At 50.0% G+C, this 19,624-nt stretch overlaps 2 protein-coding genes across 3 annotated transcripts in view; one reads left to right on the plus strand and one right to left on the minus strand.

Moving 5' to 3' along the window:
• srcap (Snf2-related CREBBP activator protein) overlaps positions 1–17,067 on the plus strand; it is a gene marked incomplete at its 5' end in the record, with an annotated part of 36,714 nt that extends 19,647 nt beyond the window's left edge. Inside the window, 15 exons of the mRNA XM_080021297.1 lie at positions 2,906–3,051; positions 3,805–4,011; positions 4,486–4,650; positions 4,752–4,874; positions 5,286–5,669; positions 6,457–6,647; positions 7,176–7,489; positions 7,625–7,827; positions 8,441–8,610; positions 9,073–9,269; positions 9,487–9,601; positions 9,719–9,844; positions 10,050–10,226; positions 10,491–10,574; positions 10,675–17,067. Of these exons, the coding sequence (XP_079877423.1) occupies positions 2,906–3,051; positions 3,805–4,011; positions 4,486–4,650; positions 4,752–4,874; positions 5,286–5,669; positions 6,457–6,647; positions 7,176–7,489; positions 7,625–7,827; positions 8,441–8,610; positions 9,073–9,269; positions 9,487–9,601; positions 9,719–9,844; positions 10,050–10,226; positions 10,491–10,574; positions 10,675–15,843 (7,771 nt within the window). The 3' untranslated portion in view covers positions 15,844–17,067. The remainder of the gene's footprint in view (positions 1–2,905; positions 3,052–3,804; positions 4,012–4,485; positions 4,651–4,751; positions 4,875–5,285; positions 5,670–6,456; positions 6,648–7,175; positions 7,490–7,624; positions 7,828–8,440; positions 8,611–9,072; positions 9,270–9,486; positions 9,602–9,718; positions 9,845–10,049; positions 10,227–10,490; positions 10,575–10,674) is intronic.
• Positions 17,068–17,492: 425 nt separating this feature from the next.
• stx4 (syntaxin 4) overlaps positions 17,493–19,624 on the minus strand; it is a 4,815-nt gene continuing 2,683 nt past the window's right edge. For both annotated transcript variants that reach the window (XM_080021088.1, XM_080021089.1), the window contains 3 exons: positions 19,156–19,293; positions 18,945–19,055; positions 17,493–18,829 (listed from right to left, as the gene is read on the minus strand). In XM_080021088.1, the coding sequence (XP_079877214.1) occupies positions 18,749–18,829; positions 18,945–19,055; positions 19,156–19,293 (330 nt within the window). In that variant the 3' untranslated portion in view covers positions 17,493–18,748. The remainder of the gene's footprint in view (positions 18,830–18,944; positions 19,056–19,155; positions 19,294–19,624) is intronic.

The raw sequence follows: 19,624 nt of genomic DNA on the forward strand, positions 1-19,624 counted from the left end.
TGGAGCATTGTCGTCCATGAAGATGAAATGAGGCCTGTGTTGTTCATGCAGGGGGACAATGACTGGATGAATGATGTTATTCAGGTAGTATGGGCTTGTCACTGTACCATTCACAAAGTGTAGGGCAGTTCTGTATTGACTAGACACACCTGCCCACACTGTAACACCACCACCACCAAAGGCTCGTCTGGTGACAACAGTGGCTGATGCATAGCACTCTCCTTGACGTCTCCAACATCATTGGCGGCCATCGTTTCTGCTCAACGTGAATCGACTTTCATCAGAGAACAGCACTGAGGCCACTGGTCCCCCGTCCAGCCTAAATGCTCCCTGGCCCGTGCAAGACGATGATGCCTGTGCCTGGTGGTGTGGTCAGATACCCTTGCAGGTCGTCTAGCATGCAGACAACGCTGATGGTTTCGAATGGTCTGACGTGACACTTGGTGCCTCTCACCTCCCTTAAATGTGCCTGGAGTTGAGTGGCATTAATCATCCGGTTCCCGCAGGGCACTGTTCACAATGAAGCGCTCATCAGTGTGGGATGTGACCAAAGGACGTCCACTTCTATGCCTTTCTGTGACTCTTCCAGTCTCTGTATCTCTGTTGCAACCTGCTGATGACACTCTGTGACACTCTTAAGCTCAGTGGCCACTTCCCTCTGAGAACATCCTGTTTGAAGCCTCACAATGACGACGTACTATTGATCAATTGTTAGGTGTCGTCTTGGTCTCATGATGTCAAAACGTGAACAGCATGATGAAGAGGACTGTTTAAATACCAATTCTAATTGAACAGGAAATGTATTGGTCGATTCATGGATAAAACACCTGTTGTGAATTTTGCCGTTCAGCTCCTTGTTAGAGAACAGCAAGTTGTGCAAAAAGTACTGAAACATTGAACAGTTTGACATGTGCATTCAAAAGTTTAGAGAAGGTCAAATTAAGTTCACCTGTAAAGGTTATAGTGCATTTTAGGTTCATCCTGAAATTTCACCCGAAAGCCGAATATCCCCTAACTTTTTGTGAGTAGTGTATGTGCTACTGCGAAGTGATGTTCTTTGCACATATGCCTTTTTTAACATTCTTTTTCATGCTTAACTGTTGACTGGGGGATTAGTGGGTGGATTAGTGGTCAGGCTGCCCACTGATGGCTTTAATATATGAAACACTGGTCCTGTGTCACCAGTGGTGGTCAGTCATGTATGTTGTTGGCAATATAGGCAGCCAGCTGGGGGTGGCACACAGCAGAAGAATGCTGTTTTTATTTATTGTATTAAAAGTAGCTGTCCTAAAGGCGGCAGAATGCTGTATATTTTAAAGTAGTTCCTCCCTGCACTCCAGCTAGTGCAGGAAGGAAGGAGATCTGTCAACTAGAACCACACTGTAGGAGTAGAGGTATCAAACCGTGAAAAAGGAAATGCAAGCAGGGCACCAAATGCACCCGCTCCCTATATTATCTGAAAATATACATATGTAATAGTTAGTCCCAAGTAATAATAAATGAAATAAACTCCTATTGTATGATTGTCACACTAAATAAGTTATCAAAATTGTGTAGGCTTCCTCTCGTATTTGGGCCCTGAAACTTTCCACTGGGATAACTCTAGAATACGTGCCTGGCCCCACAGGGCTTCAGCAGTAGTTTTCTAATACCACACAAAAATTAGCGGGTTGATCTGGGTTTTTTTAAACCCGGGTCAACCCGCTAAAAATTGGCGATTGACACCTTTCCCATTGCCAGGAGGAATTCAATTTTGTTTTGTTTTTCTGGTGCGTCACGTTCAACGTCACAAACATGCTGAAAAGGGGCGTGTCAAGGTTCCAGTGTGATTGGAAACAAAACAGTAGAGGAGACAGCAACTTAAACAAAAATCAACATAAAACTGTAAAGCTCGAAAAAAATGTATATATATATATGCCGTCTGTAGTGTTGGGTCGTAGAAGCACGCTCACGGTGCGCACAGATACTCCATGCCACCTGTGCGCACCTGTCATTCGGTGGCGGGGAACATGGGGGTTCTCCACTATGCTCCCCATAGTGCAATCTCCACACTCAAAACATTTCACGGCCCCCCAATGGGGAAAAAGTCAGTAACTTCTGATTTGCGATTCTAAATGGGATATGAAATGATGGGAGGATACAGATATTCTTGTCTATTTATGCGCCGGCGTCAAAAATTAGCGGGTCGACCCTGATGTTGGAGCTGATCGGAGGTGGAGCCGATTAAACCAGGGCCTATTGCCGGGTCATTTGACCTGGGACTGAGACCCGCGTTTTTCCTTTCCCACTGGTGACAAATGCTGGATGTTAGCAGGTGTTACCGGGTTTTTGGTGCAGTGCGAAAGGGGTATAAGAATAAATATCATAAACCTTTATATTCTCAGAAATGTATTATCATTAGGCCTAGGTATTGCTTTCCCCCAGCTAATTCTCAAATGGTGGTTGTCTTTTGCTAATTTATCACTTATAGATTAATCTTCCACCTCGTATATGGTATTTCCTCAACTCTAACCAAGCACTCGAGACCTTCAGAAAATTTTGCTTTTTTGGGCCTGCTGTTAAAATGGTTAACTAATGCTAATCTAACTATAAAGGGAGGAATCTCTGTATGTACTGTGTGTATATATGTATGTCCTTCGGGGCTTCCCGTGAGAAACAGCGAGCCAGCAGGGGGGCGGTGCTTCCTGTGAAAGAAATCCGTTTGGTGCGGACATGCGACACATTTAATTTTATTAATTAATAAACTTGGCTGAGTTTATTCAAAAGCGCAACTTGGGTGTGGTTTATTTCCTGTGCGAGTGTATTTCCCCGGTGTTTTTCACCTGCTGCAAATTTCAGGCACAGGCATGTTTTGAACAGGTACTAGTGCAATAAAACAACCAAATGCCGCGTTTGTGTGTTTTAGGATGTTCCAGCCACCCCCTAAAAGCGATGGCCGACCAGTTCTTCTGATGAACAAGCCGACCTGCCCTGTGCCTCCTGCAGCTCAGACCCCCAAACTGCCCGCTACAACCGAGGTCTCCCAGCCTCCTGCCCCCGTTGTTCAACAAGGTATGTGAAGAGCTCAGTCTCGTGGACAGGACCAGGGCATGGACAGTGACTGGTATACATTGTGACATCAATCACTGACTATCCTCAACCATGATCATTCTAACATGTGGGGGAAATCAATTATGCAAATTTGACAAAACTCCCTAATGTTCTACTTCAATTTAATAACGTTAAAAAGTAATATTGCCTTACGTCAGTTAGCAGACATCTATGTTAATTTGTTGTATGGTGCCACTGAGAAGAATGTATGCATTGAGATGAGAGCAGAGATTTGAGCATTTTTCATGTTGGCCCTTTTTGCAAGGTCTGTAAAGCGCGACACTGCAGTCCTCTGGTTCAACTTTTTTTAAATCTATTTTAAAGCTGAATATGGCCAGAGGGTAAAAGTTTTAACTTGTTTTGCTTCCATGTTGTTGTTGATGTTTGCATTGTGGGTTGACTGGAACTCAATCGGGTTTGTTTGTTTAAAAAGGGCAAAATGTTGAATTTAGAGATCATCCCTTATTTGCACTAAAGGGCATATGAGGGGGGAGCGGGGGGTGGGGGGGGATCATAACAAAGTGCCTCTAAGGCAGAAGTTTACGTTTTTTATTTTCTGGTGTTTTTCCAGAATAGGCAGTCCCAAACTTTTGCACAATATGATCTAAAGTGGTTCTCCCTAACCTCTACCTGCTTAATCTCACGGATTTATCTTTCCTACTGTCTCTTTGTTTGTCTCTCTACCCCCTCTGTTTCCTCTACTCGCTCTCCAAGTTGTGTGTTCAGTGGCTGCCACGCCCCCTCCGCGTCCACCCATGCACCCTGTTACTCAGACTGCAGTGAGGTCCAGCAGCCTGAAGCCAGTTCTGACTGTCAGGCCTCCCACTGCACCCAGCATCCCAGTTCAACCAGGCTTTACTCCTGGCCCGGTCCTACCCCAGAGAGTGCTGCTTAGCCCGGACATGCAGGCCAGACTGCCCTGTAAGCACCGCCTTCTGTCACGTTCACGCTCCTGTCATTACTTTGAACTAGAACGGGTATTTCAAGAAAGATTAGATGTAGAGCCCCACATTATATTAGAGATGGCATCTCATGTGTTGATAATGGTAATAATGTTTCATATGGCTGTTGGAAATTCATAAAAAGCAGGATTGTCATCCAATGCATATGGTGGGTGATGATTTGGGACTGTGGTTGTTGATGGAAATAACCTTCTTGGTTATTTTTCATACAACAATATTTTAAACGCCTACAATTATAGGGATTCCTTAATTAAGGTGTTTTGGACTGTATAATTTCTCAATTAGTTTTAGTTATTAAGATAACTAAAATAGTATGTATAAACTTTTTTTTTTTTTTTTTTTTTTTTTTTTTTCTCTTCCTTCTCTGTGGGTAAAGTTACCTGTGCATACATATTTCTAATGCTTCCAATATGGTTTTCCATGTTTTCATTAGCTGGGGAGGTTGTGAGTATTGCCCAGCTTGCCTCCTTAGCAGGACGGCCCGTGTCGTCATGTCAGGGCAGCAAACCAGTCACCTTCCAGCTCCAAGGAAACAAGCTCACTCTTTCTGGAGCCCAGATCCACCAAGTCCCAGTTGCTGCTCCACGCCCAGTTCAAGGTTGGCATTTGGAACAAATCAAAAGTCTTAATGTCTGCACTGACCTCTTTCTGGCCAGCTAGGAATGTCTTCCTCGTTAAGAGCCGTGTCTCTCTCCACAGGTAATGTGATGCACCTGGTGTCCAGCGGGGGGCAGCACCACCTGATCAGCCAGCCTGCCCAGGTGGCTGTCCTCAGCACAGCCAACACACACCCTGTTAACACCTCTTCTCCAGCTCCTTCTGGTACCGAGATGCTTCTCAATGCCTTCTCGCCCCCACCCTCTGTCTGAAAAACAGACCTGAAGAAACTTCCAATTCTGACGTTATTGAATAAAAACAACAAAAAACAATTTCATCCAGATTTTAGATGTCATGTAATAAAGCGTCTCATCTTTTTAGAAAAGCTATTTGAGGCCTTTATTTAATTTCATCAGGTCTGCTCTCATTGCTTAATGTGTCTGTTTGGCTTGATGAGCTTATTCTCAATCTATCTTGTTTTAGGTTGCATGTATGGCAACTGATTGCTTGTACTAATTGCACATCTGTCAAACATTGCCACTCTTATGTATTTGAAGGGGGGGGGGGGGGCTTTCCCCATGTCCATTTCAATTCACTGTGTGGTTTCTCATCTCCGTAAAGTCCCACTGTGTTCAGAAATGTGTGAAGTCGCACTGTGCATAACGGGTCTTGCTTCTCCCCCCTCCTCAGTGCCTGCATCCATCGTGAGTTCTCCTGGGATTGTGAAGATCGTGGTGCGCCAGTCGACAGGCAAGGAGAGCGGGCCCGTGCCCACCCTCGCAGTGGCACCTTCCCCCCGTAGCGTTCTGCAGCCATCCGCTTCTCCACTTCACCACGCCGGAACCCCCCCTGTTAGAAACCCACTCTTGCAGCAGAACCCCCAGCGCACCCCTGGTCCCGCCACCGCTCACTACACCATCGCCCCCCCAAGAACCGCTAGCTCCTCCCCGTGTCAGACCCCGCTCCCTCGCCCTGTGCTGAAAGTAGTACCACCTCCTCCAGAATGCACAGAGCTACCAGGTGAGAGCAGGAGCGTGAGGAAGGCTGTATGCATGCATGGCCGGCTGGCCTGGGTGAAAGAGCTTCTCCTGGTGGATTTTCTTTCTTGTCTGTGTGTTTTTAATGTGCTTCGAATACCAGGTTTCCTGTGGTAAGGCAATGCATAATGGCTTACCACGCCGACCGCCGTCATTTTGTAAGAACGTTAGATTCCACAATCATGTTTTCATCCAAATTTAAATGCCGTTTTTAGCCAAAGTTAAAACGTCCCAAATAGAAAATATCATTAGGTTTGTTTTCATGAGTTGGATTTTGGCAAATAAACCAATATTTTCAAATGTTGCGTGTCAATAAATCTCTCTTCTTCATAAGGTAGATGTGTTTTCTTAGGCTAGAACTATGACAGTGGCATACAATAAAAAAGGATTGTCAGACAGTCACAATTTTTTTGTGTGACAATCGACTAAATTCTAATGATAGTGACAGCCCTAATGTTTATGCTGTTTTCCTTTTTACCCTGGTATACCAAGCAGGTTAGAACCTCTACAGTGGCCTAAAAAACTTGATTGTAGAAATGCCATATCCCAAGACCCAAAGGGGAAGATGACCACATAGAAAAGAGCACCCATATATGTATGGATATATATTTTTTTGGAATTTATTAGAAAAGTGAACTCCAAGACAGAATGTTGCATGGAACTTAAACTTCCTAAATGAACTGAACCGGTTTAATGTGAGTGAATTGCATATTTTAAATGTAAGGAATCAAGTTGTTCACATCCTCTGTCGCTCTCCTTCCTCTTCTCAGCTCCTGTGCGAGTGACCTCTTCTTCCGCCCACACTTCGACTTCATCATCCAAGTCTTCAGCGGCACCACGAGACAACAGCAGCACCAGTAAAGCCGGACCACCCCCTAAATTGGGCTCCAGCACAGAAACAAAAGTCCCTCCTCGACCAAGGGCTGCACCTCGGCCGCCGCCACACTCTCCCTTCCACATGGTTGGCATCCACTCCAGTCACTGACAGTAGTATTAGCAGATCTGGTTAACACCAATTACAGAATACCTGAGCATTAAGTCACATGGGGGCAGGAAATTATGGTTGCAGTGGTTGGAACTTGAACATTGGAGGGAGTAAAGAGGTACAATGGTATTACACTTTAAAAAGAACCAGTTGAAAACAAAGTCTAATTTCTGTGGTATGTTGCATTTACATTTCCACATGCTCACCCTAACCCAACAACTTTTTTAAAACCAAAACTAACTTTGACCAATGTTACTTTAGTTGTCGGAGGGACCAGAAGATCATTTTAACCTTGGTTTCTCATATTTGAATTGTGCAGTACCCAAAAATGGATATTAAAAATCTAAAAACGTGAGCTATCATCAGGAAAATGGTCTGTGGTAATGTAAAATGTGAATGATAACTAGATTGCAGGCTGAAACTCTATTTGACTCTTAATTTGTCCTCGCCGTGCTATCAGCAGCCCTGACCCTTTTTCCTCATTGTCGCGTCTTTCTTCATCAGTCCTGGCTGGAAGATGGCCGTAAGCGACAGCGTGACAGCAAGCTGGACTACATCTTCCAGGTCAACCAGCGCCGCTGTGGGTCCAAGCCTGTCTACGGCCAGGAGGTTCTGGACTTCCTGACTTTTCTCCCTGGACCCAGCCCTTTGCCGGCCCCCTTGGACCACCTTGGCCTGTGGGGTCGGTCAGGCCACAGCAGCTGCTTGTTAGCACAGTCCCAAAACAAATCAGACCACATGCTGAAGACTCTGGCTCTGAGAGAGGCTGTGCTCACCACCGATGAAAGGCTGGAGCTGCTAACCAATGTCATAGACAGGTACGGGCCATGATGGACGGGCTGGTAATAAGTCAAACTATGAGTTATTGATATTGCTAGTCTTGGTATCAGGCTGTAAGCTCATCATGGAAACCCCCCCCCCCCCCCCCTTATTTTTTTTTCTTTGGAACCCAGGTTTACGTTTGTGATTCCCCCAGTGGAGGCTTCTCCCATCACAATGCACTGCTGCCACCCCCCTCCCTCACAGAGCCACCAGCAAACGGTGTTCTCCTCCATGCTGTCGACTCAGCTCACCCCGCTCACGCACAGCCTCCATCGTATCCAGTGCAACATGAGGACTCATTTCCCCGATCTGAGGCTCATTCAGTACGACTGTGGTGAGTATGCAGCAGGCATGTGCCGAATGGCATCAGAAATGGCTAAAAATGCAGGTAAAACATGTTGTTCCTGACAATTTAACAACATTTTGAAAGGAAGAATTAAAAATTGGTTATCTGGAAAGGCAGGTTCCAAAAGGCTTTATTTTTTTATATTGTAAAAAATTTGCTTACCTCAACGTTGACAAAAGGTAAGTGTGTGTGTTGTGGAAACTGCTCACATAAAAGTTGTTGCCCTCAACATTTCCGTCATGAACGAATAATCTAATATCCTGACCCACCCCAAACCTGCATACCCATAAACATGACACTAAATATATAAATGATTCAAATTCTGAATATTTGATTTGCCTTGGGTCATAAGCATATCCCATTTAAATAATGCGCAAATACAGATCAAGAGAGCACATCAACAAGACAAGCTGATAGTGAGTAAAACATTGGATAGTTTGTTTGCTGTCTATTCTGTAGTTAGGTTTCCATGGTATTGTAGCATGGATATAAGGCAGTTTATTCATCAACATGGTGACATTTGTTAGTAAAATATTCAGATATTAAAAGTGTGTGTGTGTGTGTGTGTGTGTGTGTGTGTGTGTGTGTGTGTGTGTGTTAGGTAAGCTACAGACATTGCACACACTGCTGCGGAGGCTGAAGACTGGAGGCCACAGGGTGCTCATCTTCACCCAGATGACTCGTATGCTGGACATTCTGGAGCAGTTCCTCAACTACCATGGACACATTTACCTGCGTCTGGACGGCAGCACCCGTGTGGAGCAGAGACAGGTCCGCGGTGAAAGCATTATTTCGGCTTGCATGTTTATACGTAAATAAACAGTATGGGTTAACGGTGTTGCTTGATCATTAAATAATCTGCGCTGGAGAACAAACTAAACACCCTCCCATATTTGTCAAAACGTATAAAGGTGTGATTGGAACACAACCTTAGAAACACACAAAAAACACGTGATTTCAGTAAAATTGAGGAATTAAGAAAATATTATACAATAAAAAATGGTTTGGGAAGAGATTTAAAACAACAGTCCTTGCCAGCTGGCGGTTAAACTTGTACTGGAGTCAATTTGGGATTTAATTGTTTGACATCTACCTCTCAAACACTGAACTTTAAATTCTCTGTTTTTGTTAACTATGTTCAGGGTAACAAGACCCTCCGTTTTTACATAATAGCCAAAAGTCAGGAAAAATTCCCCCCCCCCTCCTCCTTCTCTTTCCCCCTCACCACCGCAGGCCCTCATGGAGCGCTTCAACGCCGACCGACGCATCTTCTGCTTCATCCTGTCCACCCGCAGTGGCGGGGTAGGGGTCAACCTGACGGGTGCAGACACAGTGGTGTTCTACGACAGCGACTGGAACCCCACCATGGACGCTCAGGCGCAGGACCGCTGCCACCGCATCGGCCAGACCAGAGACGTCCACATCTACAGGTACCGCTGTCGGCGGAGACATCCACTGGCCAGGTTGAGCCCAGAACACTCTGATGCCCCCAAGGGATCGTTTAGTTGACAGAATGCTAATGGATGTTGGTCTGAAGCACAGTTTACTTCCTGGGGTCCCGACATGTTGTAGAATCAGCCCAGTTAGAGGTCCTTATTTTGGTCAGTAAAAACAAAAATGTAGATAAATAATCTTCCTCTGTTACAGATTGATCAGTGAGCGCACAGTGGAGGAGAACATTCTAAAGAAAGCTAACCAGAAGAGGATGCTGGGAGATATGGCGATCGAAGGAGGAAACTTTACCACTGCCTTCTTCAAAGAGGTACAGGTTTCCCCCGGCGAGACTGGTGGCACAATGGCACTAGGTCGGACAATTAAGAGCCACATAAAGGCTGTGACAAACTTTGATCTCCTTACTGTTTCGTTCGTCACCCCCCAGCAAACCATCAGAGAGCTGTTTGACATGAACGACGGCGAGAAGAGAGAGGTGGCGGTGGAGCTGTCTGTGCCCCAGGGCGAGGAGGAGGAGACGGCTGCCAAACAGAGCACCACCATCCTGGAGCAGGTCAGACAGAAACTGGGTTGTCTGTTCATCTCCTCCACACAAATCACCAGCTTGGTGTTTGATGTGTACAATGGATATTTATTAGGTGTATAGATTTATGGGGTTGTTGTCTATTATTAGACGATTGTGAATAGGATCCCCTGGATTTTTCTATCTTATCAATACAGCAAAGTGTAATGTGATTTTCTCCAAACCGACCCCCCAGGCGCTGTGTCGTGCGGAGGATGAGGAGGATATAGTAGCGGCCTCCCAGGCCAAGGCTGAGCAGGTCGCAGAGCTGGCGGAATTCAACGAGAACATCCCATTGGACGATGGAGGGGAACAAGAGGAAGTGGAAGAGCTGTCCAAGGCTGAGCAGGAAATAGCTGCACTGGTGGAGCAGGTGGATGATTGTTCAGTATTGTATGGGAATAATTAATGGGAGATGGATTCTGGCACTCTGGTCGCAGTTTGTTAATTTTGTTGTGACTACTGGCAGACTTATCAACCACGTTTAGAAAATGTAACTCAACTACTGCAAATGCATGGTGTTTGGTGCACATTTCATCAAGGGTTTCAGTACTCAGAGCTCATCTGTCCAAAGCCTGTACACTTAGAAATGTTAAATGTCTAGTAAACATGAATTCAAATCTCTACTTTGCTCCAGCTAACCCCCATCGAGCGTTATGCTATGAACTTCCTTGAGGCCTCACTGCAGGATGTATGTAAAGAAGAGCTTAAGCAAGCTGAGGTAGGACACCTTGGCTTTTCTTCATAATGGCTGAATAATTCTTTATTCAACTTAATTTAAAAACATCCACTCATACGTCTTTTGCTCTGCATACATTTAGGAGCAAGTGGAGGCGGCCAGGAAGGGCCTGGACCAGGCCAAGGAGGAAGGTCTGAAGCTCCACGCCTCTTCTGACGACGACGACAACGATGACTTCTCTTCACCGCCAGCCTCTGTGGAGCCAGTCATGCATACTCCGGCCCGCCGGGGCCGGAAACCCAAGGACAAGAGTGCCACCTCCACCCGGATCAGCGGAAGGCTGCGGGGCACGTCCCCCGAACCCGAGCCCCCAACACCCAGAGAAGTGCCTGAGAGACCCCGCACGGGCCTGAGAGGGCGAGGGGCCTCCAGAGACTCCTCCGCCGCTTTGACCACAGCCCCAGTGGACCCCCCCAAGACACCCTCCACACCCAAGCTCCAGGATTCCTCCAAACCCCCCAAAAACCCCTCTCCTGCTGCAGATCATCACATTGCCAAAGGCAGAACTCCAAACCGTATGCTCTCCAGCCCAGTGCCTTCCACCTCCCCCCCTGGGGGGAAATCACAGACTGCTGGGGATAAACCAGAGGAAGAGGAGAAGAATGGGGAGGAAGAGAGGGAGGTGTCTAGCTGCCCGGTGGATCATCAGCTCTACTCTGCACAGGCCAAAGAGGATGTCAGAGACCAGGGTTCCCTCTCCCCCCCCTTGGCGAGCTCCCGCTCGCCTCGTAAGCGGCAGTCCGCCGACGGGGAGGTCCTGAGAGGCCTCTCGGAGGACTCGCCATCAGCTAAAGTCCTGCGAAAGCTCCCCGGGCGGCTGGTCACGGTGGTGGAAGAGAAGGAACCAAAGAGGCGGAGGAGGCGAGGCAGCGGCACAGGGGGCCACGGCTCCTCGGAGGAAGCCACGGAGGAGCCCGCGGGCGGCTCCGGCGACGACCCCAGCAGAGACTCGGTGCCTCAGGGCCCTGATGGCAGATCTAAAGGGACCCTCTCGAAATCCTCTCAGGACCAAGACCACGGTCCTCACCCTTGGGCTCAGCCCCTGCCAGTCAGAGGGTACCCCCCCTACTCACCCCCTCACCTCTCTCCAGACATGCCTGTGCTGAGGAACCTTCCTGTGCGGCGACGCCTGGAAACAGAGTCCCGCATGGCCGCCCAGCTGGGGGAGCAGCAGCATGGGGGGAGGGGCCGGGGAGCGGCGCAGGCCAGGAAACTGGACGTTCCGCCTGGCAGAGACAAGACCTCCACGGAGCCTGATGTGAACTCTGTTGCTCCACCAGTGAAAAGAAAACGGGGCAGACCTCCTAAGGCACGGGTCATTTCACCTCCCCCCCAACCCCCCCAACCCCCCCCACCCAGTATGGAGGACACGCCCCCTATGTCTCCAAAACGAAAGCGAGGGCGTCCACGCAAAGACTCCAGCCTTCCAAGCGCTGTCTTTGCAGGACAGACGCCGAGCAAAACCCCTCCTGCCGTTCCCGTTCGCACAAGCTCAGACTCTATCGTCCCGTCTCCGCCCCTGAACCCCCAACCTAAAGCTCCAGCAGCGGCCGGTCACACCAGTCAGGCTTACCCGTCCGCCCGAGCTGAAAAAACAGACAATAAGGCGACGGTATCGGCCACTGCGCCAGCTCCTGTCTCGAACGCAGGACAGGCCTCCACAGCAGCCAGAGAACCGGTGACCGCACAAAGCTCGGCCAGAGTCCCTGGTCCTACCACAAGCCCACCCCAAAGCCCCGCCCTCACTACACCTGTCGTCTTGGACCACCCGGCCCCTCGCGTCGCGGTGCCCACCCCTCCCACAACCCCAGCCACACTTCTGACCACTACCACAGCTCCTTTAGGGCCTAAACACACTGGTTCGCTGACTGTGAGAACGACGACCCCGGCCCCTGCAAAAACGAATGCACCGTCAGCAGCACTTTCCACTGTGGCGGTCGTAGCAGCCGCTACACCAGTCCCTCCCGCACCAGCTTCTGTCGCATTTTCGAATACACCAAACTGTTCTCCACCAACACCACCTAAAACTACGCCAGAGAAGAACTTGCCCCCCGCCTCTTCTCCGCCCTCCACCTCAGCCCTTGCCACGCCTACTATTTATAGCCTGACGTCAGGCTCGGGCGTAGCGGTGATGACCCCTTCCCCTGCCGTGCCAGGAACTGAAATCACGATGGGAAAAGCTGCTCCGCCCACAAGCGCTGCTCAAGCAAAGTCCAACACCACCACTACGCTGTTGACTGTGAATACAGAAACTCCCACAACCGTGACTGCTCCAACCGCCCACAGCAAACCAGCTACAACTGTGCCCACAGCAAAGGTAGTTGCAGCTCTAGCACCAACCGTCACACAAACTACCACACCCCAGATGAAGCCAGAAGTTCTTATTTCAGTTTCCTCCCCCACTTTAACTGCCACTCTAACTACAGCTCCCCCAGCGAAGGAAGTGAGAACAACTACACCTCTGGCAGCGAAGGAAGTGAGAACAACTACACCTCCTCCAGTGAAGGAAGTGACAATACCTACACCTCCTCCAGTGAAGGAAGTGACAATACCTACACCTTCCCCAGCGAAGGAAGTGACAATACCTACACCTTCCCCAGCAAAGGAAGTGAAAATACCTACACCATGCCAAGAAAAGGAAGTTAAAATACCTACACCTTGCCAAGAAAAGGAAGTGACAATACCTACACCTCCCCCGGCAAAGGAAGTGACAATACCTACACCTCCCCCGGCAAAGGAAGTGACAATACCTACACCTCCCCCGGCAAAGGAAGTGACAATACCTACACCTCCCCCGGCAAAGGAAGTGACAATACCTACACCTCTCCCGGCGAAGGAAGTGACCATACCTACATCTCTCCCGGCGAAGGAAGTGACCATACCTACACCGGCCCCGTTGAAGGAAGTGGCAATACCTACACCTGCCCCGTTGAAGGAAGTGGCAATACCTACACCTGCCCCGGCGAAGGAAGTGGCAATACCTACACCTCCCCCGGCCAAGAAAGTGGCAATACCTACACCTCCCCCAGCAAAGGAAGTGGCAATACCTACACCTCCCCCAGCAAAGGAAGTGGCAATACCTACACCTCCCCCAGCAAAGGAAGTGACAATACCTACACCTCCCCCAGAAAAGGAAGTGACAATACCTACACCTCCCCCAGCAAAGGAAGTGACAATACCTACAACCACCCCAGCAAATGAAGTGACAATAACACCACCTCCAAGGAGGAAAGAAGTAGTCACATCTTCAGTGAACGACAACCCTCACAACCCTCCTTTCACGACAAACCTCACTTGTTCTGTAGCCACAACAAACACTGTCGGGGTAACGACGACACTCCCGGTAATATCGGCTGCCGAGGCCCCAGTAGCACCAATAAAGACTGTTACAACATCTATGTCACCCGCAGTAGAATCTAGGGGCCCAGTTGCAACCCCAAACATTGCAGCGATTATAAACCCAGCAGCCACCGCGTTGACCCCGACCAAAATTATTACTCCTCCAACCCCCACCCAAATCCCTGTGACAGTCTCCTGTTCAGAACACAACTCTGCCTCCACCAATTTGTCCCCAAAGACTCCGGCTCAAACACCCTCCAGTGATTCAGAGAAGCAGGACGTGGACCCCGCACCGGACAGAGAGTCGGCGAAGGAAAAAAATATGGAGGCCGGTGACGTGGCGGCAATGGTGGGCTGCGGAGCAGATCTAGGAGACGACAAGCCAGGGGTGTCAAAGTCTCGGGCCAAGGAGACAAAGGCGGAGGATCCAGAGGAGACCCGGGACCACGTTCCCTCCCCCACGCTCTCCCTCTCCGACCCAAAAGCCGCAGCAACTCCCAGCGGAGAGGGAGACAAGCAGCGGGAAATGGGGGAGTGTGAGGCAGAAGAGAGAGCCCCCCGCCCGAAAAGATCCCTCAGCCGCCAGAGCAGCCAGGAGTCTGTTCGCTCCTCCTCGCCGTCCTCCGGGTGCTCCACCACCACGCTCACCCGCCAGGCTCACCACAAGAGGACCTACGAGAACCGGCACCCTGCCAAGAAGAGGCGCGTGGACCTCTCCTCGGAGCCCGGAGAGGAGGACCGGAAGGACGGGGAGAAGGAGGAAGGAAAGAGGCCGACCTCTCAGCGGCGGCGCTCCCACTCTTCCTCTTCATCCGACGACGACGGCGCCGACGACCCGGCGAGCAGGAAGGAGCGCCGGCTGACTCGCTCGGCCAAGCGCTCTCTGCCGGACCAGGAGAGGGATGGGGAGAGCGTCAGGCAGAGGAAAAGGATGGCACGCAGCTCGGACACGCGCAATGCCACCGCGTCCACGGGCGGAGAGTCCGGCAGCGACACCTCTTCTGTCAGGGTCACCCGGAAGTCTGCTGGATCTCAGCCGCCGTCTGACCGTAAAGCGCAGGCCAACAGCGCAGCCGCTGCCCCGCCGCCCGAGGTTCTCGGGAAGCGGTGTTCGGCGCTTAATGCGGCAGCAAAGCTCCTCGCCATGAAGGGCAGGGTGGACACGCCCGGTCACACCACCAGGAGAGACTCTAGCGCTAAGGCTGCAGGGACATCCCCCGCAGACAAGGAGCGAAAGCCGAAAAGTAAAAGTGCGCCGCCCCCACATCAGGCCAACTCGTTAAACCTCAGCAACAGCAAGTCCGGCAGCAAACCCTCCACGCCGCCCCAGCCGAGCCGCGCTGCCCTGCGCTCCACCAGACAGTGCCCCGGTTCTCTCCTCCCGCCGTTGGAGACGGAGTACAAGCGGGGCAAGGCGGAGGAGAAGGAGAAGCATCGGGGCGGAAAGAAAGAGGCGGAGGGGGGCCACAGCGCCTGCAGCAGCATGAGCAGCGACGGCGAGGGCGGCGGGCGCAGCAGCAGAAGTCGGAGCAGCAGCGCCAGCAGCCGGCGCAGCGCCAGCAGCCGGCGCACCGCCAGCGTCAGCTCGCAGAGCACGGGGGCCAGGGAGTCCCACTCCCGCACCGCCTCCTCTGGCAGCGAGCGCGGGCGCAGCGATCGTGGGCGCAGCGAACGCGGCCGCAGCGAGCGCGGTCGCAGCTCGGAGCGCGCCAAGCGGAGGGACGAGGAGGGGGGCCGGACCAGGGAGAGCCGGCGCTCGCACCGGTTGTCGCAGGAGGTGAGCAGCGGCTCCGGGGCCGAGGGGACGCCGGACAGGGTGCTGCGCAGTGTGGCGGCACTGGCGGCAGTGCAGGCCCGGTCCCCGGCGGCGAGCACCCGCTCCTCGGCCGGCCAGCGCCGCCACAAGACGTGACGCGAGGCGGAGCGGGACGTCACGTGAGAGGACGCGGTGAGGGGGTCGGAACCGAGCACCGCGGGGGAGCGCATGACCTCACCTCCAGGTCGCTGCTTTGTTTTTCACTCTAAAGAAACGCAAGAGAACTGAGCGCCCTACGAGCCGGGGACCTTCCAGCCTCTTGGGGCCCCCCTCCCCTTCCACCTGGAGCCGGTCCCCTGGCGGCTCAGCCAGCACCGGGGCGGGGTTGGGTGGGAGGGGGGGGGATACAAAGCAAAATACTGACTGAGCGGGCAGTTGTATTGTAAGTTGAAGGTTTTTAGACAGTTGGGTTCAGAAATCATGTCAGCTGTTCTGACTATTGTTTATATGTAGTCAGTGGATAAGTTATGGATATTTTATTATTTTTCTTCCAGGGTATTGGGAAGAAAACAGATCTGTAAATGTGATCTCGCTGCACTATGCTGGAGCTTGTCCTCAATCGGGCCCCCCCTTCTCCTTGTTTTTCGGTCTCCCAGACTCCAGATTTTTTTTATTTTATTTTTTTGTATATATTTTTTTTTATTTAATCCAGCCTTGCATTTCTCATTTGCACACGTGGCCCGTAGTCTTGAGTGCATTGTCATGTGCTGTTGTTTTAACGGCACACATGTTGTTCGAATCAACTGCTACATTACCGGGACACTCGCAATGCATCTCCAAGCCCTAAATGTCTCCTGAGCGGTTTTTTTTTTGTTTGTTTGTTTTAAACAGCATTGTCTCCCTTGCAATGCAGACATGGAAGCAGCAGAAACATGTTGTTTTACCCTTCCCGTTCTCAAGTCATGGTATAGTCCACCTGGCTATGAATTTGTTAAAAAGGGGGGAGGGGGGTGGGCAACGAATCACCGTTGTTGTTGAATACGAGTGCCTGTGTGGCCGAGAGCGTAACCAACCTGTTTGCCTTGTGACGCACCCGGGACGAGGTGTTGAACTCTTGAGTTACTTTATTCAAAAGAAACTCTAAAAATCAGCAAGGCAAGCACCCGTGCAACCACATTGATTATTTTTTTTTCCTTTCTTTCAACCACAATTTTTACTGCTGCCATTACTTCATTGCTCTTTCATGTAAAGAACCTTGACAAAACATGTGAATAAAAAATACTGGTACAGTTCCAGGTAAATATGTAAATTGTCAATTTACTTTCAAATTTGCATTTGTCATAACTAGCAGGGTGTAATTTGGGGGAATGGGTAGTTCATGCTGACAGTCTTAAGTTGATTTCATTTGTTACATTCCTTTCTTCTCTTGTAATTCCACATCGTTTTACTTGAAAAATTAAAAGACAATGACAGTTGAATAGACCAGAAACCTTTTTTTTTTTTTGTATCCTTGTGGTTTTGACTTGTCCACGTTAGTGTTTTTGCTGAGGATTCCATGTTGGACGCTTAGGATTGTCGCTGAGCTTTGTGTGAGCTTGACAAAGGAGAACGCAGCCATGACTGAAGGGCTCCATTTTAATCGACGGATAGAGGAAACCGACCCTCTCGGTGTTCTACTCAAACCGACATTGAGGAGTCTCTTTAGGGGGCTTGAACCAAAAACTCAAGTCAATGTGAAGACCACCACGGAGCGACTGATGAATGTACTTGAACGACAGAATTTGTAGAACATGATGCAAATTTATTTTAAAAACAATTCCACATTCAAATAAATGAGAACACAAAATTAGACAGCCATGACACGCAGTAGCAAGGGTCCCACTGCTCCGAGACTGAGCAGGACGTGAAGGGGCTGAACCGAAACGTCGCACTTCACATTTTGTCAGGCCGTGGACGACGGAGCGCCGCAAGCCACTCCACTTTACGTCCTCGGCAATTTAGGTCCCTAGATATTCATTCAGGGGCTGGTTAATTTCGACCATAACAGCAAATGATAATACTAATTGGAGGACACAACATTGACAAATGTGGAAACGTGCTCACCGGGGAGACTTATGATGGAAGGCCAAATTGAAACGCGTGGGCACAGCGTTGCAGCTGGAGCGAAGGAACAATCTTTGCATAAATGAAAACGGTTCAGGATCTCGACGCAAAACCACCGTCGCAGTGCGCGCTCCGTCCCTTCTTGACATCTGTCCCAAGCGACAAGTCAAAATGTCACTGACAGACCTTAATTATCAGAGAAGGCACTACTTTGTGTGTTGTTGCTGTGGCGTGACTTCAAATAGCAGCTTACACAACATTGAGAATATAAATACGTGTGTGGAAACGGGACGTTGGGGAACAACCTTGGCCAAGCAGTGACTTTATTTTCCAAAGCAAATCTTTATCCGATGCTGAGGCAAGTATTTTTTACATAACACAGGATTTCTATTTACATTGGAGATACTTCCATGTTTTTGATCAACTTATTAATAACAATATGTACAATTATATTAGTCTGTGTATATATATATATATATACCTTCTTAAAATAACCTATATAAAAGTAGCCATTACCTTTGTCATTATAAAACAAGGACCGATTTCTGCAGTTTTCCTGAGTACAAGATGAGCGCCGTTTCGTTGTTGGTATAAAAATACTGCGTTCCTCCTCTTCCTTGTGTGTAGGCACTTGGTCACACACAGACACACACACACACACTCTCTCTTTGTGGGGGGGGGGGGGGTACTGCTCAGTATCCAGCAGAAACATTCCGTAGACTTAAAGCGTCCCCTTTAACAAGGTGCCAGGATGTAGCTGCAAGCCCATTTGTGCCTGTGAGACGGTGTTAAAAGGGTTAGGGTGGGGATGGGGGAGGGGCTTAGAGGGACGCCGCACATGGAGATGAGAAGGCAGAGAGGCATTAACAATGTACAAAAGGTTTAAAAAAAAAAAAATCAAGGCCCGGGCAGGGTCGAAGCCGTGTGACCTTGATGCGGAGCGCGCTCGCGCTGGGCTTCATCCGCCGAACGTGGCGGCCAACGACACGACGAGGATGAGGATCAGGATGGCCAGGCACACCGCGATCCAAATCTTTTTCTGAATGAAAACACACGCACAAAAAAAAAAACAATAATAATAAACCCACACAAATAAGCCAAACAAGTAAAAGATTGGGAATTGGGCAACACGCACGCACACAGGAAGTACTCACTTTGCGGGCCTTCTGCTGATACGTGACGGCCTTCTCCGTGTCCTTCTTGGCCTTCTCCACGTAGTCGGACGACTGGACGATGTTCGACTCGATGCGGTCGACCATCTCCCCCTGCGCGAGACCACAACCCCGGAGTCACAACTCTCCCCCCGGGAAGAAGAAATGCAAAAAAAAAACGCCGACGGGGGACGATCGAGGCGGGCGCCATCACCTGAGCCTCCACCTCCATGGCCAGGTACTGGAACATGTAGTGCAGGTCTCGGATGCTCCTCTCCAGCTTGAGGATCTCGTCGTGGTACGTCTCGATCTCGTTCAGCGCCTGCTTGGTGGCTTTGGCGCCGTTCAGGATCTGTGCACGGCCGGGCGGGGGCGCGACAGGATGAGGTACTTCCAACTCAAGTATTAATAACAATGTGTACAGTTACATTGGCGCGCACGCACGCACGCACACACGCACACACACGTAACTAGTGCGTCTACTTTGGGGAACGAGGGCTCTGGGAGCTGTGGCCGTACTAGAGAAGTAGGTGGAGGCCGTCCCTGGCTTACCCGGCGCCCGTTCCAGTTTGAGCGAACACAAAGCAAATGTCATCGTTCGCCGCTGCCCACCGCAGCTTGTTTGAGCGCTCACACGAGACGCCGTTACAATGACGCCCGCGTCGAATTTGACACAATGGAAA

This window comes from Zeus faber (assembly GCF_960531495.2).
Source record: "Zeus faber genome assembly, chromosome: 20".
NCBI lineage: Eukaryota > Metazoa > Chordata > Actinopteri > Zeiformes > Zeidae > Zeus > Zeus faber.